The following is a 20,000-nucleotide window of genomic DNA, read 5'->3' on the forward strand; positions in this document are numbered from 1 at the left end:
TCACTGTAAATAGGCTTGATGATAGGTTGGCTATCCACTATAATTACATTAATGTGCATGGGTAAAGTATCCCGTTGCAGGGTTTTGGTGATTAGTGCTGCAAGTATTTTTCTGATGATGGTTTAACTAATAGCTGTCACCTATACAGGTTTGTACAGTATTCTGTTTGGTTTTGGTGGCTGCTAATGGGGTCATGTACTATACTGTAATGCACGTTACTGTGGGCCAAATGTTTGCTAAAAGCAAGGTCTTTCTCTTTGGCTAGATTGTAGCACACTTTTTATTATTATTTTATCTTGCTTTCTGCTCTTATTTACATCTTATTGCAAAGAAGACGCCCTGAAGACACTGGTGTCACAACCAAATATAACAAAAACTGTTGCTGCAATCAAGCTAGCAAGACTAACACTCTACAGCTATGCTAGCAGCTCTGCAGAGCTGTACTTAATCACAGCTGCGCTTTGAGATAAATTAACATCAGGATGCTAATATGCTTACAATGACAATGCTAACATGCAGATGTTTAACAACTATAAGCGTTACCCTGTTTACTTAATAAGTTTGTGTGTTAGCATGTTAACATTTGCTAATAGAACTAAATATGCATAACCTCAAATAAATCTAGTTAGTTGGGACCAAAGTGGTGGACCGACCACCTAACATAGCCCTCCCCAGAGCCTTGTCGCTAGAATAGCTAAAAAACTAAAGCCCAGCATTCTCTTTTACCAGAATATTCTTTTGAGAGGTGTGGTTCCTTCAAAAACAGAAATATCCCCATGCTATTCAGAAAGGCCTTATTTAAATAACTTTAAAATGATATTAGAATAAGTTTATACTGATATCAGAAAGGTTATAAGGATAGCTAGCATTTCTCAAGAAAATGCAATTGTCAATTTGGAAGGCAGCAGATAATGGCTTAGAAGGAAGCTTTAAACAGAAACAGATTTAGTTTTTTTTTAAATTGACAAAATCATTATGTTATTTCTCTTACTAGGAGTCCACCAGACAGCAGCCTCTCACCATGTGATCATTGTTAATATATTTATATATAACAGCACTCATAGTCCCACTACTAATCCACATTATCATTACAAAGTGCTTTAAATTCAACTTTTTAACTCTCTGCCACTTGATTCTTTCTCTTTTAGAAATATTTTAAGTGGAAAAAGTAAAAGTCAAACTCATTATTGAATTAGAGAACTTCTGCACTCACCATTGTTGTTTATCAGTGTAGACTGTGAAGGCCCAGCTGTTAAATAAGAAGGACATGGGTCAGATCCTGAGATTTGGCTTCTGCAAAACTGGAACTTGTAATAGTTCTTTGCACCAAATTCATTTGAAGACAGAGGTTATAAACATGTTTTGGGGAAAGGAAAGAATTTTAAAGTATTCAACTCCAGAAAAGAAAAAAAGTTGTTGAGAAAGTATTGTTGAAGATAGCAGCAGGTTAAAAAACGTTTCATCAAAATGCAAAGAGTTCACCACAAATGCTAGGTGCTAAACAGTGGAATTAATTAAATCAATCAATCAATGGAGTTACAGCCAACATGTTTATGCAAGAGCAGACCTCAATAATCTCTGGGCCAAATTGTACAATACACAAGCTCAGGCTTAAACTGTTCATTAAATGATCACATTTGAAATAGTTGTATAATGCTGCAAGCTAAATAAAGAGAAAATCTTCCCTGAAGAATTCTTCACTCAGATTTTGTGTACTTAAGGTGTATGAATAGATGCAAATATGTGTGTTTCAGAGTGAATTGACCTACACAGAGGCAGTATAAGGTGAAAAGACCACCTTCCTGGAGAATACACCTTCTCTGAAACCCTTCACAGCTGTGGCTGAACAGGAGCAGAGACGTGGGGGAAGAACAAAGCGAAAGAGGGTGTAGCGATAGAGAGCCCGCAGTCTGGAGCACCACTCCTGTGAGTTAAGGCATCCTATCCAACCCAACAATAGGCTGCTCACAGATAGACCTCTGCCTAATGAGGTACTGGAGCGCTGCCTCTCCTAACCCTCTCACTATGACTCTCTCCATTCTCTTCAGCACTCTGTCTTTATTTCTTTATTCACCATATCACTTCTCCCACAGCCCACTCAACAGTATATCTATGATACAATGCAGTATCCCCCTCTCTCTTCATCTCCCACTCCTGCTCTCTTATCCAATTTCTCTCCCCTGAAGGACGCCGTAATGCAGACAACCGCTTACTGGACTCATTTTTCACGCTTCCCCAGAATCCAAATTCCAACTTGGGGAAAATTATAAGGAATTAGAATTGGGTAGTGTGAAATATAGGGTTTGGCTTCTCAAAAATCTCCTCTTTGTTTGACCAACAAGAACGGCTGAGGGTTTGGCATGTGTCATAAATTATAATAATAGAACATAATTAAAATAAAACAGTGGCAGGAATGGTTTCTATATGCAGAATAATTTGTATTTGTTAAAATGCAATTACATTTAATCAATTTCATTACTGTGAAAAATAAGATGGGGTCAGGAGGGGCTTGGGTATCACCTGGTTACGCTACACTTTGAGGGAAGAGAAAGGCCAATATATCTTTGGGGACAAATAGTTTACACACACACAAAGACACTAGCAAAGCTAAATAATCACTTGTTCATCTTAATAAAACAGGGGTGGATTTGCTCAGAATGTGCAGCAGTTGTTTTGACTTTAATGAGTCACATTTGACCACATTCATTATGCAGACACACAGAGTTTCTGCACTGGAAATAGTACAGGAAAATATGCAAGGAGGGAATGGAAATTTATACAAATGACCATTAAAACTGGCTCATAATTGTCAATTGACAGCTATTGCACAGGCAGTTGTGCCTGTGATTTAACGTCTGGGAGGAGCAGGTGTAACATTTGTGGCGCTGTTGTTTTATTGGCTGCTCACAGAGGGAGAGACTAGCCATCATCCACATTTCAGTCATATCTTATATGACAATGAAAACCATTTCACCGATGGAAACAAAGAATATTGCAGCAAATGAATAAATGCTCATAAATTGCACTTTACAGGCGCTCAATACAAAAGCATTAAGACTGAATTTATATTTATTTATTGTTTATTTATCAGGGACATTACCTATAAAATTATCACAACTACAGATGTCTAGCCTCCGCTAATTTGCAGTCCTTGTCCCTGGTCAGGCTTTTACAAAAAAAAAATCACAGCAACAAACATAGCAAAACAGTCTATTAAATTCTCAAAGAATAAAATCAAATAAAAACAGAATTTACATAAATAGTGTGTCGCTAAAGGACACCATTAGTGCTCCCATCTCTGTTGTTGTTTAAGCCATAGTTTGGCTTTTGTGTTAAACACTTTTAGTTCTGTTTGGGATTTAAGTTCAGGTATTATACAAGGTGCAATCCCAGCAGTAATCTTGTATTATATCACATATTATGAGAATAATACATTTGAATGGTCAATGCTGACAAACAGCAGTTGGAAAAGAATTGTCCAATTACTCTGCATTTCTTAAGCTTTCAGCCACATTTCATGGTCTTCCTCAGTGGGTGGCGTAACATGACAAAAAAAAGCTAATCGGACCTAGAGTTATGATTCAAAATACTCCTCCTCCTGGAGTCTTTTTTAATTTAGTCCCTGACCTTCATGTTCAGCTGACAGGATATTATTCATCACCTTTCTCTTGCTTATAGCCTTTCTTCTTGGGGTAAAAAGAGAGTATGTTTGATGTTTCCAATTTGGTATTCGGATATTCGTTCATTGGGTAGGTATTTGGTTTCAATTTGGGGATTTGGATATTTGTTATTTTATTTTTTTTATAATGTAGAATAACTGAATCCTTAAAAAATTAATGCCTTTAATTAAACCGAAAGACACTCCGTGGGAGAGTCTTTACTAGTTTTTCTTCTCTCCTTTGAACTCTGTGTTTCATCAAGAGCAGGGCTTTGCACCTGCACGCATGCAAACAAAAATGGTTTTCCAGGCAGCCCTAGTCAGCAGTGTATTCAAATTTGACTCCAATGTGGCAGCACAATACATGCAACCAAAGTGGTTAACTTGGTAGTCTTAGTGAATCTACTACAGAGATTTTTCTCTCTCTCATTCACATACATTCAGATTTAGGAAAAGACTAACATTATATTACAGTATGCATGTGAGTGCAGCTTACCTGGTTGGAGGTTTGAGTTTTTTCTTCAGGCCCAGGTAACATTTCACAGAGTTGAGTTGGATCACTTTCTCCGCTTTAGTGCCCTGCAAAAACAATTGAATATTTTGGATGAATATATTTAATAAGGGGTAAAAAAAAAAACTAAATACATTGAACTCAACTTAACTATATAAACCAAAATAAAATAAAATCCCATCAAACTATCTGTGCAGTTAACAACAAAATTAATCATTACCGGCAAACTTCCAAGCGACAAAGAACAAAGTGGAAGCTTTCCTCTGACACCTACACATCACAACCCAACACCCATTGCCTGTTTCATCCAACAATTTGCGCTAAATACAAACGTGGCATTAATTGTAGATGCCAAAGAATATCAATTAAATTTCCCCCCAAAAAACAAGTCTAATTTTCTTTGCATTTACACAGTAATCAGCCACATTCTTTTGCGACTTGATATTTAGAGAAGCTTTCAGTGAGTGAAGCACCCCCCCCCCATGCGCGCGCACACACACACACACACACACACACACACACACACACACACACACACACACACACACACACACACACACACACACACACACACACACACACACACACACACACACACACACACACACACACACACACACACACACACACACACACACCTCATCATTTTCCATCCCCCCTACTGCCAGAATTACTGCACCTCCATCAATTATTAACACATATTCACACTCCTTTACGAGTCCCATGTTTCAACTGCAGAAATGTGCTGAGAAGAAAAGGCCTCCAGGGAACTCAGGCCTGTTGGTCCTTTCTGAAGCACACGCTGTATTCTTCCTTTTTTCGAAAGAGAGTGGGAAGTCCGCTGCCATCAGTATGTTTTATTTTCCTACTTAATTCGAAGATTTGGAACCCTGAGACGGACATGTCACCAGGGAGATGAATCAGAGAGAGTTTGGGTGGAGTTCTGTCTATTTGGTTGCAGTTACGTAGGCGCCATTCTAACACATCAGTTTTCTTTTCAATTCCCTCGTGATACAAAGCACTCACTCAAAAAGCCATGGTGGAAAGTGGTTACAGTTGATGTGGAAGTAGATTAAGCCTGAAATAAAAGTGTACTTACTTTGATATCTCTGTAGAGCAGCAGCTTCTCTGCATGTAGTACAACATATTTGTCCTGGAATTTGTGACCCGACAGCAGTTTGGACGATCCATCGTTGAACTTCAGATAGTCTGCTTTTATAACCTGCCTTTGGTCTACTGTAAAAACACATTGAAAGTGAGCCCAAAGTGGACACACATGTCTATCAACTGGTGCCAAAACGATTAGTCGGTATTGGTGCTGCAACTAACAATTACTTTCATTATTGGTTAATCTGCCAATTATTTTCTAGATTAATCGTTTGGTATATAAAATGTCAAATGAAATTAGTGAAAAATGTCCACCACAGTTTCTGAAAGTCCAAGGTGATGTCTTGTTTTGTCAGTCCAAAACCCAAAGATATTTAGTTTAATTTGATATAAAAAAATATATTTTTGAGGCTGAAAACAACATTTTCTACCATTTTTGCAAGGCAAATTTCTTTCTCTAGTCAGTATATCAATGCTTTGACCAATGTCAATTTTGATAATTGATTAATCATTTATCACGTAATATACCAACAATTAGCTGTTTTCCGCATATTTCTGTTTACACAACATTTAGCTAACTATTTCAAATTCTCAGCTCACAACTTTCTATTTTCTTTTTAATTATTTAAGCTATTTATTGGTTAAGTTACAACTGCATAGGTACAAGTTGGTTTGGAATAACTTATAGATTAAGCGATTGATACAAAATTTAAATATAATGTAAAAAAGAGAAAGAAAAACAAGTACACATGAAAATCAACATACATACTGTATTAAAATTGCATCATTAAAAGGTAAAATGTTTAATGGTTTTGTACCATTGATTGCATACTGTACCTTTCCCATCAGCAACTCTTTTGGCCCCTGTAAACTTCTTTATAACAAGAAAAGCAGACCTAGGGCTGTCCAGAGTACTCCACTCCAGCACCTGTTCAAGAATCTTCTCACTGTGGTGCAGCGGCCTCTCTGTTGTAAATAAAAGGCCACGGGTCAGAGCGACGGAAATAATTAGCAATGATCAATTAGCAACTGTCAAAATAGTCAACCGCCAACAACAAAGCCATATCTTCTTCTTACATGAATTATAAATGCATGAAACAAAATCAGAGCCTCATATCATAAAAACCATGACAAATTCTAGTTAACTCAATAACAAAATGATGTTGTTGTTCTCCCCATTTTCATCACAGAGTAGTTTAAATTATCTCCAGCATATCAGGACATGATTATAAAAACACACTCATGTGCAAAATAGACCTATTATCTCTTCCTAATTGGTGAACAGGGTACATGCTATCAGCCACAGAAAAAAAGTAGATAATTTGTGTACCACAACCCCTGCTCTGATGCCTCCATTGCTACACTCCCCCATTTTTCATAACCAAAGGAGGTAAAACGCCCCAACAGCATAACTTATTCATAACAGTGGGCTTATCTTCTCTCTGGAATCTCTGCAGACCCAGGCCATGGAATTAGTTCCTCATTTCCCAACAAATATTAGCTCCCCTTTTCTGCCTATTGTCCTCGATAACAGTGTTTATCTGTGGCTATCCTCCAAAATGGCTAATTAACGTTCTTTCCCTTCCTTCTTTATGGTTTTATGAGCAAACGCTACCGCCTTCAAAATAGCTTGACTGTTTACTCTTACACAGACATATTGTCTTGGCATGGAAAATATGTTGAACCGTCAGCAAATATATTCAGTATTCAACACACCTTCATTTTTTAGAAGAGGACGGCATGTCCTCTAGAACTTTGTGAGGAGAAAAACAAACATAAGAGCGCGGTGTAAACTCCCAGTGAACTGATGAAAAGTGCACGGGGACCGCCAGCAAAGCAACTTTGCGGCAAAGCTCAACTTTGACTTCCCCTTGCTCGCCGCTTCCCGTGCTATGATCAAACCTGGGTGTGTGAGGCACGGGGTGCGATCAGTGCATATTTATGCAAGATGAGGTGGGTCAGCTCCCTGGGTCGATCATGCAAGGAAGATGAAGGTAATTTATGACATATGATGGTGAATATGATTCATTAATGTGCATATCATCAAACCGGCAATGCTTGGCTAATTTCTCACTGTGCTTCCATGTTCGCAGACACTGGTTCATTAGAGAGATAACATAATGTTCTAATCATGAGGTCATGGGAATAAGTGTGATCTTTGTATATGCCTTGGATTTAAATAGATATTTAAATGGTTATGTGACGCATCAATCACTAATTGGATATACTGTCAATGACAGTAGAAGGTTTAACAAAAAAAAGGCTTTCACTACTACGAGATGTGGAATTTGACAGGTAACTTTTGATTTAACTTGTGAAATAAAGTACAGACCTTACTTCTAAGTCCTTTAAAATGGTCAACAGAAAACAGCTTCATCAGTTCTAATCATCTAATTACAAGGGATTGTTTTTAATTGTGGGAAAAACGAACCGGAGTCTTTTAGAAGTACAATTACATACCCTGATTTGTATACAAATGCAAATTTACTAATTGTGCATACAATCATTTTCAGAGAGATCAGTGTATAGAAACCTTCAAACCTAAAATGTAAAAATGAGACCCTCTGTCCAACAAAAAGGAATAATGTAGTATTTGTCACTGAATATGCTCTTCCAGTAGATTAAAATAAAAGGCTTGTTTAATTTCTTCAAATTGATTCTAAGAAATGGTAATTAGTTGAAGAGGGTTTTTTTTGTGTACGGTAAAGAAACACATGTTGCCTTTTAAAACAAATTTCAATTTCAATGTGGATTAACTGCTTGCCAGTGCAGAGGAGTTCCCTTGGGGTAAAGTTGGTTGAAGAAGCACATGTGGAGAGTCTAAGGCTTGAGCATGACTAGGCTATTACTCTAAAAAGTAAGACCCTAACCATAATGTAATTGTTGTAGTTGCTACAAGCAAATATTGTTGGAATTAAAAAGTAAATTACATACCTCCGAATGCCCCTTTTAAAATACATGTTTTTGGGGGGCATTCAATGCTTTTATTGCATTTATTTTATTAAGAGAAAGAGAGATGGGGAATGACATGCATGGACATTTTACAAACACCAAGTTCAACAAGAACACTTAGTGTAGTGTTAGGCATTGGAAATTGCCAGCAAGCTTATGCCAATAATCAGATTAGTTTATTTATAAATATTTAACGCATATGAAACTCCCTAAAGAAGGTTTTATTTACCATTAAGCCAACACAGAAGTTCAACAAGAACACTTTTGTGTGATATGTTAATATAGAATGTCTTCAAAGTAGCAGTAGACAAAACCGAACGTCCATAATTCAATTCCTAGTCGGGACTTTTGTTGCATATCAAACCCCACTCTCTCTCCCGCCACATTTCCTGTCTGTATCTCTACTATCACTATAAGAGGTTGGCATCAGCAATGGAAGCTAGCAGGAAAGGCATGCGTTTATAGTAGTAAATCATTAGGGTGAGAACAGTCCCTATTACTCTGTTGAACATATTGAACTCATTTTGACCAGGACTCTGATTGTTAGCGATATATCATTGTCTGAAATGCAGTGTTTTCAGGATTCTTTGTGATTTGAATATGTTTCCTGAGGTGACTCTTGGACTGGGAAATCCTGCGTACCTAACTCTCCATTCTCAATGACTTCAAAGGTGGTCCAGAAGTCGTCAGCACTAAAGGTGACGTTCCTCATATTCAGTGCAGTTTCTGCAAGCTCCGTGGATCGTATGCTGGGAGAGACCTACCGCAAACACAACAAACAGTTAACTATATACCAAACAAATAAAAAGGTTTAACAATCAAACAAAGTCAGCACATCCGGCATATAGAAGCTCAGATTATAAGCTCTCTGGATCAATATCATGCCTTCAACCATCTTTTCGCTCTTTGAAGAGCCACTCAATATTTACCATGTAACACTAACCGCAAAGATATCTGACTTCCAACCATGTATATACGGTGCACTAATTAAATACTTGCTTCTTTGTCAAGTTATCAGGTGTGCCTGAACAGGACAGAACCAAGCAAATGTGCTACTAAACTCCACAGAGAGGAAGCAGAGAATTAAAGTCAAACAGTGCTGCGCTCCTCTTTAACCCCATGCCTATTCTGCCGCTGCTGTCGACCTGTGAAAGGAGTCCGTAACCTGCAGCGGCCTGCGTGCCTTGTAAAATGCAATTACTCAGACAATTAAATCAGACGTTTCTTTGATTAGTTCGCTTTTGATTTATTTCTGGAGCGGTAATCCCATCAGGTTAAACCACGAATGTCTCAGCCCTATTCCATCAACCTCTCCACCTCTCATTCTACCAACCCTCATCCCTCATTCACCTTACAGATGCACACGCGCACATGCGCGCACATGCGCGCACACACACACACACACACACACACACACACACACACACACACACACACACACACACAGTTATACCTTGATTAAACAGCAGTTCTCTGGCTCTTTCTTTTCCAGGTACACTTCGAAGATCAAGTCCCCAGCTGGGGAGAACTGGGAAGTATGAAAGAAAATAGAGTGAGACAGAGAGATCAGTCGAATTACAAAAACAATGCAGCTGGATTAATTGGCTTTTCTTCTAAATTCACACTCCAGTGTGGCATGAATCTAAATGGAGAAAAGTGAGAGAAACGGTTAGAGGATTTGTGGAAAGCAAAGGTCGTTTTCTGAGCTAGAGTCAAACTAAATCCCAGTTGCGTTAACGGAATGCAAAACCAGGCTAAATAAAGAGAACATGTGTGAGACATACTTGTAAGGTGGAAGCACATAATGCATGGTTCATCTACACTAAAACTGATATGCTCTCCCCTGGTGTTAACTTTAAGTGTGCAGTCCGTTTAATTCTTTTTTTGAAGATGCACCTAGAAAAATGTTCAGAGGTTATTATGGGAATTAAAAGTTGTCAAGAGGGAGATATGGGCTGTAACAGTCTTTCCTCAATCTTGTAAAATACAAGGCATGCCATTCTGCAAAAAAAGTCAATATTTTTATTCAATGTTACCTTTACCACCTTTACAAATTGTTGCTTTTCTGTAAATCAAATCTCAAAGACTTTGTTTTTATTAATCTACTGTTTGTACATTAAATTATGGAAGCTACACAAAGAATCTATACTAAACAAAATGTTAAAGGGTTAATGCACCATGAGTTCCTTACATTTCTAAGCCTTTGCGGTAGTCAACCCTAATTTGCTTTGTTGTCGAGAATGAGATGAAAAAATCAACACTGCTCTCATGTCTGTCTGTTGAGTATAGAGCTAGAGCCAGGAGGTGATTAGCTTAGCCTAGCATAGAAACTGTAAGCAGGGGGGAAACAGCTAGCTTGGCTTCCTCACTAAAGTACAACAAACAAACAAACCAAAATCATACCAGAAGCCCTAAAGTTCACTAATTAACAGGTTGTTGTTGTGAAAAAGTTGTGGTTTGAGGTAGATGTTTAGAATTTCTGCTTGTATATGTATTAAAAAATGTGTTCATTACTAGCGTTAACCTTTAGAGGTTTTAAGCTAACCTAAACTAGAGAGGTCATTTTTAACAGTAAACAGAGCTGGGCTAGCCATTTCCCTTGCTTTCAGGCTTCATGTTACACTAAGCTACATTAAGCTAACCTTAAGCTAATCACACCCTTGTTGCAGCTGCAAAGACATGGGAGTAGTATCGATCCTCTTGTCTAACTACAGTAAAGTGAATAAGTTAACTAAAAACACAAGCCTATGTTTATCCTTAGAATAGACTTAATTTGAGAATGGGGATAATCCTCTTAAAGTGCTATTTGAATTATTCACTCACAGATCAATAGAGGATAAAAGAGAAATATATATTTATTTAACTTAATGTAACCTATGTGAAAATAAAATGAAAACTTTTACTGTAAGTGGCCTTTCTGCCTGATAATCTGGAGGTCAAACTCCCAGTAATATTGCTCTTATCAGTACAAATCATGGTACCTTTCTCCATGTATTGGACCTATAATCCTCTCTGCATCCAATTAAAAACAGACTTTCTGGGTGTGAAAGACCAGAGAAGTTAAGGGGGAGTGAAAAATCTAGCTTTAAAAAAAGAAATCCATCTCTAAAAAAAGGAACTTAAGTGAGTGCGAAAAGGTTTCTTTTCCCTTGGCTACCTGGAAATTACAGTTACTTTCCCTTTGTCATTTGTATGTGCTAGTGAAGAAAGGGTCATTATTGGCTTGACCTACAGGCCATCAATTAGGCTGATTAGGTTGAGAGTTACTAAATGAGGCTCTGCATGGACTGGATGAATATAATGGATATTTCAAGTTACAAGTTCAAGTTACTGACTAACTTTCACTTCAACTTTCTTGGCCCTAAAATGACACAGAAATTAATGTCATTCAAACCAATGGAGCAAAAGAGTTATGGAGCTATTTTGGTCTGCTAAGTACACTTTTCTTTCTTTTCATTCATTGTTGGGAGGAAGACCAGGCACATTTTACACACAGCATTTTTCAAGTGAAAGAGACAGACAGGAAATGAAGATGTTGATGATTTGCTGGAGAAGAAAGCAAAGTGCAACAAGAAGAAGTGTTAAATGGTTTTATAGCTGATGGGGAGACATCTCAGCAACGAGTAAGACAATCAGTAATGTTCTATTTGAAATGAAGGCATTTCTAACCTCTACCAAAGTCATACTCTCACTGCACTAGCCCTGGCTATAAATGCAAGTATTGATTTTAAAGTGCCACTTCCAACTTACAAGGCATGACATTGCCTTGCACCTCATTATATCACTGATTTACTGACTCCCTCAGTCTAGCCATACTTTCCACTTGCAGTGTGCAGGCCTGCTTGTCATTCTCTGCCTTTAAAGGGAAATGGATAAGGTCAGAACCTTCACCTGCAGGGCCCGAGCCCTCTGAGACAAGCTTCTTGCTAGTGTCAAAAGCGCACGTTGTCTTGGTATTCAAGTGCAGACCCAAGAGCCATTTGTTTAGCCACATCCTATTCCTTGAATCCTAACTGTACAGTACTTTCCTCCCAATTTGGCAATTAAGCTAAAAGTACCAATGTACCTAAGTAGCCTCCCTGAGCAGCTAGAACAGTCGTAGACTCTTCGTCTTGCCAATCCAGACATCAATTTATCAATTTGCTTAAATTTGATGGAAGTGGCTCTATTTTCAGAAGAAATACCTCTGACATTCCCAATTTTGTCAAGTCATTCATCTCCAAGAGACTCTACAGAATTAATGGTGACGGTTTGAGACATGTTTTCACGACTATCTAATAACATTTTCATGATTGGCTGTTATCGAAAATATGATGAATGTGGAAAAGAAAATGTGTTTTTGCTCTATTGCTAACAACCCAGGCCGAAATAGCTACACTTTACACCGTTCCAAAAGTCTACTGAATAAAAACCCAATGATGTTGATTTTTTTACATGATAGCTTACATAAACCTGAGCCACATACCACTATCAATAAACTGCATGCATACATTACCACCATACTGTAAGTGCAGCCTTTAAAAAATATGTTTGTCTTTTTTCCTATTTCTTCGGGATGTGAGTTACTAGAAAGAGGCTCTGCATGGACTGGATGAATATAATGGACATTTCAAGTTACAAGTTCAAGTTACTGACTAACTTTCACTTCAACTTTCTAATTGATGGTTACGTTGACTAGGTTCAATTGCTCTGGAGTTTGTGTTCCACAACCCTGCAGACACTGTAAAGTCAGCGGCCTCTACATGAAGCCAGTGAGTTAAATTGTAACGGACAATTACGCTGAATTATGTTTGAATAATTACATATATCCTTTGTATGTGTAATCGTGTATTATTTCTACTATGATTGATGATTCTGATTCTGTACAGTGAACCTTTGCCGGAACAAACTTCTCGAGCGACCTTGCCTGACTGTTCCCCACAGTGCTACAAATGTAAAAGAGGGTTCCTGGGAGAGTCTGCTCTGTTAGAAGGTCTCAACAGGTTGTCAGCAGTGATGTAAATTGAGACGAGACAGTTGCAACCAAGGGGAAGCAGCCTCACCTCCTGAGAAGTACTCCTGGAAGTGCCAGCTAAGAGTTTGGTCAGGTATTAACCAAAAATGCCAAGGTGATAAGAAACTACCTTGGCTAAAGGGAGATTGACCAAAAAACAAGACACAAGGGATGCTGCGTTTGCCGATAATTTTTCCCCCGGCATTATTTACAGACAGGCGTCCACAGGCAGCTCTGTGTTGCTGGAGACGCTGCAGTTCACGTGCAGACCATGCACTGCCCCTCCCCCACTAGCAGAGTGCTGGTGCAGGCAGTCTTAAATTACAAATCAAGCACTTTATTTCAATGGCTACTTTTCAGGTTTATTGTTTTCTTAAATTATTTAAATGTGTTGACAAAGGACATTTTGTGACGACCTGATTATATCTGTCTTATAATATGTCAGCAAGCAATGCATCATCAAGGCTGTGTTGTAGATGTTGATGAAAGCCTTTTACCCTTGCACAGTGAACCATATGCAGTGCACCCATCCATATGATGCACATTGCACATATAATTTGGGTGATATGAATGTAAGAGGATTGCAGAAGTGACACTGATCTGTGTTTTTGTTTATTATTTTTAAAGAAATGGCAGAGCAGATTCCGAAAACAAATCCAGTGTGGCAGGGTTTACATTTTTATGATGTAAATTGAGGGAGCAAAAGCAGTATCGGCTCCAAATATTGGCTCAAGAAAATTGGCAGCTCGTATCGGTCATCGACTAAGGCTGATGAAAAAAAAAAAATCTGTATCGGCACTAAAATATCCGGTCGATCCCTACTGACAATGCATTTCACCCATTGACCATTCGCATACACTGGGCATGCACCTGCAGAGGCAGATTGTCTAACGTTACTCTGAAAATCTTGGATGTATGAGTTGAAAATACAAAAAATACAACAATGGCAAAAAGAGACCGACAACGAGGTGGAACTGTTACTGAATGAATGCCTACCATACCGATAAGACAAACTGACATGGGTGTCTGCATCGTTGTTTCTAAGGGTCTCCATTTCTTCACATCCGGACTACAACGCAACCCAAAGTTTTCAAACTTAAACAGGGTCATCAGCGTTTCCAAATATCTCCGTTTTAGGGGCTCGGAAACACCAGAGTAGTGTGGACACGAGCCGTAAACATAGCAAAATATATTTGTTTTTAAACAAAAATTTATTAGTGTGGCTGTATTCTAAGGTATAAAGGAGGTGAGCAGCTTCTCTTGGGTGTGTACTAACAAACCTTTGTTTTGTGTACCATCTTTGAGCATTAATGAAGTGTGACAATAGAAGATTTGTGTCTCCATCCTCCTTTGTCAAAGTGGAAAATTGCAAAATTACTACGACAGCAATGGTATCATAACTGATGTAAATCATAGTCCAAACTATGAAAATAAAACAAAGTAAGTCCTATATAAAAGGAGATGATCAATGTAAAACAAATGCAAAACTTGCTAAAATGTTAAACCATCCAAACAAACTCATCCATTATCTCAACAGAGAAATTTTCCCCATGCTGACTTGTAATTGCGCTGAATAAATGATTGTTCTAAATGAAAAACCTAGTACATTTTCTATTTTCCTACCATAATTTTGTTATGTTAAAACCCTAAAACCCCAAATTTGTGTACATAACCAAAATGGTGTCCCAATGTACCCTGTCCGACAGCTTTACAATAGCACTGGCTTTCCACTGAGTAACCCTGCTGACCCACAGCAGAAGACATGTTCTGAAAGCCTACGGACAACGTGGAGAGAAGGGGGGGAGGAGCACAAAGGAGCGGGCATAAACAACTTATTTCAGATTTCACAACAACAGCGGCATGTGATTACATTTTTTTTCCCAGTTATCTGAACCAGATGTTTTTCTCAGCTGTGGCATCCAGGCATAAAGTACCTGCTGTAAAGGTTAACAGGAACACAGCCCTTTTTCCTCACCCGCCTACCGCCCACCCCCCCCATTCCGTTCATTTTTGCCAGAATAACAAGTAACTAGTTCAAATGGATCCCTGATTTGAGAGACCCTGACACATGCAGGAAAATCAATACACACACACACACACACACACACACACACACACACACACACACACACACACACACACACACACACACACACACACACACACACACACACACACACACACACACACACACACACACAGAACACCCATTGGAGATTGTCATTTGGGTCGACTTACTGTGGTGTCCTTCTTGTCGTTCCAGCGTGTGATGAAACTATTCTCTCTCTCCATCTGTTGCACCCGGTCTTCATTGACCTGTTGGAAACACACAAAGACACACAAACACATCAATTCAAACTCAGCCAGTGAAGAGAAACATTAAATTGCTTGATAAAATCAGAAAACCATTTTCAAAGGGAAGATTAAGTCCAGCCCTTAAATACAATACATGGAAGACTAGATTAAACCAGTAAAAATGCATCATACACAAACTGTAGAATTGGGTCGTTCAGCTAACAATTCTGAAACTAATATTGAAGAAGGAAGTTGGCTGTGAGTGTTTGACACAGCTCAGCATCAAGTGGATGCAATTTCTTTCAAAAAGCTCTGTGTGGGGAAATAATATTTTTTTTTATTCCAATTTTTTTTTTTTTTTATAACACCATTATCATTTTCAGAGAACAATTTGCTTTGTTAGAGTTCTACGAATGGAAGAGAAGATTGGGGGAGAAAAAAAAAAACCTCAAAAACTCATCGAGTTGTGTGTGTGTGTTTAGTCCTGATAATGGGCCCCGTCTATGACATGCAGCACAGAACTGCAGCTTTAATTAGAGAGATGTCTCACTCGTTTCATGTCACAGCGTGTGTATTCACTGCTATTGGGCACATGATTGGTTGAGCTTGATGGCTATTTGTCATCCGAATGATGGCGTCCCGAACCGATTTGGAGTGAATGCTCCTCCTTTAACGTCAGAACAAGAGGGATCCAGGCGTTCTGTTGGGAATTAGCAGTCACTCTGTGCTGCGTATCCCATAAGCCAGGCATCTTTCCAAGGGCAACATTGATCCCACACCCCCGCCCATGCGCACATCAGCAAAGTCAAGCCAATTGTGGAGATTTGGCAACAACAGTTCTGCTCTCCAGATGGTTTAAGTAAGAGAGTAAATAAAGTTATGCGTGCAGCTTAGTTTAGATATGCAATATGGTAATATATAAATGCATTCTCTAACCTGTCATTGATTGGAAAGTCATCCTTAATCTAGCAGGGAGACTATATTAGACTGCATGTACTGCACCTTTCCTACAGTGGTTTTAAGCAGAAATATCTCAATTTATCTTCTAGGTTATTGAACAATATGTATATCTTTAATTTTCGCGGTTTGGTGCACATAATTTTTTTTGGAATGTCGATGTGCATTTTATAGAAAGAACTAGAAATCTTCCCACCGTCTGTCACTTGTATCACTTTATCTAATAATGACATTTTGGTCAGTAAACATAATAATCTTTTAAAAAAAATAAATGCTGTGCTGGAATTCCATAACTGCCGTGAGCGGTCATTTTGACCGCCAGATTCCCAACTCTATAATCTCTCATGATAAATACCTAATGCGATATTGTATTATGTATTGTGTTAGTGTGTTATCTTTAGAAAAACGTAATAACACCAACATGTACATTTTAATGAGTTTAATTATACATTTGAGTAGTAATACGTGTTTCAATAATTCATATCGTGGCATAGTAGGCCTAAACCGTAATTATTTCATACATTCATATCCCGAAAATATGGTGTGGAAATTCATTCAACTTAACTCATAACAGCCAAATAACAATTAAAAGTATCTTATTTGAACATTAAGCTATAACCTAACCTGGCACTGCCTCCGTTTTGGCGTCTGCTGCGTTTTGTAACTGCAATGCTAAACCGGCTGCAGTGCACCTTTAACAGAGCTTTTGGTCACACCTGACGATTAAAAACTTGCTGAAATATAACTTGGCTGCTTAGAACAGTGGTTCCCAAACCTTTTTACGTTAAAGACATCCTAAACTGACAAATATCCACGGATCCTCACTTGATAAACTTTTGTTCCAGGGTCCTGTAACGTTTTGCTTTTAGATGTTTTATCACAGAAAGCGTATGAAACCCATGATCAAATGCATAGTCATACATTCTGTAATTTGTTACATATGAATGGAATTACATAAAACATAAATCATTCCCCTTTTTGCTGCGGACCACCTGGAACCCCCTCAAGGAACCCTGGGGTTCCCCGACCCCCACTTTGGGAACCACTGGCCTAGAATCCTTTCTTATTTAAATAGATTGTATATAAGGACGCGTGTTGTAAAAAATCTGATGTTTCTTTCTCTCTTCCTTTATCATTAGGTTATATTTTTCAGCTATCAAAACAGCTCCTCACATAAAGAACAAACTCAGAGTCATAAGCCTGGCCTCATTTTGCTTTAAGCAAAGGATGTCCTGAATAAGATTCCGATGGTACTTTTTGTACCAAAAAAACAAATACAATCTCTGTTTCCTGGAGATGTGTGCTGTCGTTTTGTGCAGAGCACAGTCGGCAAAGCCATTGGCTTCCAGCTTGACATCAAATTAACCAACTAGTTTACCATGATTGGTATGTAGGATATAAAGTATGCAAGTGATACCAATTTTTTTTTTTTTTTTTTTTTTTATTATGTTAAGAGTGTTTATGCAATAAAAATCTGATGTAGGACCACGCTCAGCTCAGCCCTTTGTCACCCTCCTTATCGTCTTTCAATCAGTTCCTCACCACTATCATATGTAAAACATTTTGACTCACATTGAAGAGTGTAATGTAGTTGCTGATGAGGTCACGGATGACGCTAGTTTCCTGTGGGGTTTGTCCCCGTGTCTGGAACAAGCAGGAGGAGAAGACCGAGGCCAGTTTTTCGCTCGGCATGTGGTTGAGGTGGGAACACTGCTGAATCCTGAATCACAGAAAGAAATGTGGTTAGAATAACCAAAATGTAACTACACACACACACACACACACACACACACACACACACACACACACACACACACACACACAAATCAGCACAAACAGTTTCTATCTCTAGCTCAATAACTCTCTCAATCTCTCATGCCCACACTAGACTGTTTTTATTTCCAATGCGTGATTTAAAAAAAATATACATATAAATCTGAGTTTGCTACTCAGAGTTTGCTAATCACTTCCTAGACAAAGCAGCTAGACAAAGCTTAGATTTTGATATATATTTGTCACACACAAGTTTTAATGAAAAGTTTTGTCAACTGAGGTTTTTATTTTGTAGTCATTCCAGCCCGACGGGTCCCAACGGTACCCGACGGGCCAGGCCGGGTTCGGACAGGTATTTAGAAATTATGGTCGGGTTCGGTCATATCAGCGCGATAAGGAATTCGTTGTAAAATGGTGCTGCGGCTCCTTTAAGAGAGCTCAGTGCGTGTGTGTGTGTGTGTGTGTGTGTGTGTGTGTGTGTGTGTGTGTGTGTGTGTGGTAAGTGGGCAGAAGAGAGGTAGAGAAAGAGGAAGCAGACGTGTTGTATATAACCGGAGCAGAGTTGGTGGAATAAGTTTAAGTTTTGTACACAGCAAGGTTATAATCGTTAACGAAAACGAACGAAACAACGAAAACTAGGTGGAAAATAACATTGTTGTCAACTGAAAAAAACGATAACTAGCGACAGAGTACTATTTGATTATGACTGTGTCAGATAAAAGCAAGTGTCTCGCAGTGGAAGGTGGTAAAATAAGTGGACAATTTATTAAAGGGAAAAATCCCACGAATTTGAAAGAACATTTGAGAAGCGCACACAAGGAGGCTAACCAAGGTTACCTTAACAAGCAGTGACAGGGCAAGGAGAACGCAAAGCCCCCTTCCCCCGAAACAGAAGCTTAGAGAGAACACTACAGGTGGGCTTTCACCGGCGACCCGATAGCTGCTGGTTAGTAAATACGCATGAACACTAAAAACTTATCTAAAACTAAGCATTTTCAAAAAATAGAAACTAAACTAAACTAGCAAACCTGCTTTAAAAACTAATTAAAACTAAACTGAATTTGAAAAGAAAACATCAAAACGAAATAAAAATAAAAACTAATGAAAAATGCTAAACTATTATAACCTTGGTACACAGTGTGTGCGGTGTCCGAAATAAACCCGACTGAAAGCCAAGTTCATTCGTTTGCTCACCAGAAAACAAAAACAAGCAGTCTTTTCCTTTTTAGCTTGTAATTTGAAGGACCTGCCACCATATGCACACCACTGCAGCACAGTATCCCTGACTAAATCAGAGATCTGACTAGAAAGTATCTGACTTGATTGGTCAGAAGAAAACAGAGGAGAGAGTGGATCATTAGCAGAGCAGAAGGGACAACAGGCTAATCAGCAGGTGACAAATAGCAACCTCTGAGCTACTCAGAGTGCAGGACCTTTGAGTCTCCACACTTGTTACGTCTGTGATGCAGTGTGGCATCTGTAGAGCTACACCTGTTCTATCAACCACGAGTTCAATCAAAAACATAATGAAGACGAGAGCTATCTAACAATTCTGTTGCTATTCTAATGAGTTATAATGCATAATTTGGCAAAAATACTTATGCTTATTTTTTCAATTCCAATTAAGTGTCATCAATCATCACATTCATCCAAATAGCAAACGGAGGGATAACATTAGTCATGTGTGGGACCTTATTCAAATCATCAAATGGATGTACCAGTGGTGAAAGAAGTACTCAGATCCTTTACTTAAA

General features: G+C 38.5%; 1 protein-coding gene across 3 annotated transcripts in view; it reads right to left on the minus strand.

Moving 5' to 3' along the window:
- arap2 (ArfGAP with RhoGAP domain, ankyrin repeat and PH domain 2) overlaps nucleotides 1-20,000 on the minus strand; it is a 124,276-nt gene that overhangs the window by 5,779 nt on the left and 98,497 nt on the right. For 2 of the 3 annotated variants that reach the window (XM_028564376.1, XM_028564377.1), the window contains exons 23-30: nucleotides 18,046-18,193; nucleotides 15,460-15,537; nucleotides 9,682-9,756; nucleotides 8,871-8,988; nucleotides 6,114-6,242; nucleotides 5,269-5,405; nucleotides 4,155-4,237; nucleotides 1,214-1,249 (exon numbers count right to left, since the gene is read on the minus strand). In XM_028564376.1, coding sequence (XP_028420177.1) covers nucleotides 1,214-1,249; nucleotides 4,155-4,237; nucleotides 5,269-5,405; nucleotides 6,114-6,242; nucleotides 8,871-8,988; nucleotides 9,682-9,756; nucleotides 15,460-15,537; nucleotides 18,046-18,193 — 804 coding nt within the window. The remainder of the gene's footprint in view (nucleotides 1-1,213; nucleotides 1,250-4,154; nucleotides 4,238-5,268; nucleotides 5,406-6,113; nucleotides 6,243-8,870; nucleotides 8,989-9,681; nucleotides 9,757-15,459; nucleotides 15,538-18,045; nucleotides 18,194-20,000) is intronic. The other variant, XM_028564378.1, reaches the window with a different exon arrangement.

This window comes from Perca flavescens, chromosome 19, assembly GCF_004354835.1.
Source record: "Perca flavescens isolate YP-PL-M2 chromosome 19, PFLA_1.0, whole genome shotgun sequence".
In the NCBI taxonomy this organism is placed as follows: Eukaryota; Metazoa; Chordata; class Actinopteri; order Perciformes; family Percidae; genus Perca; species Perca flavescens.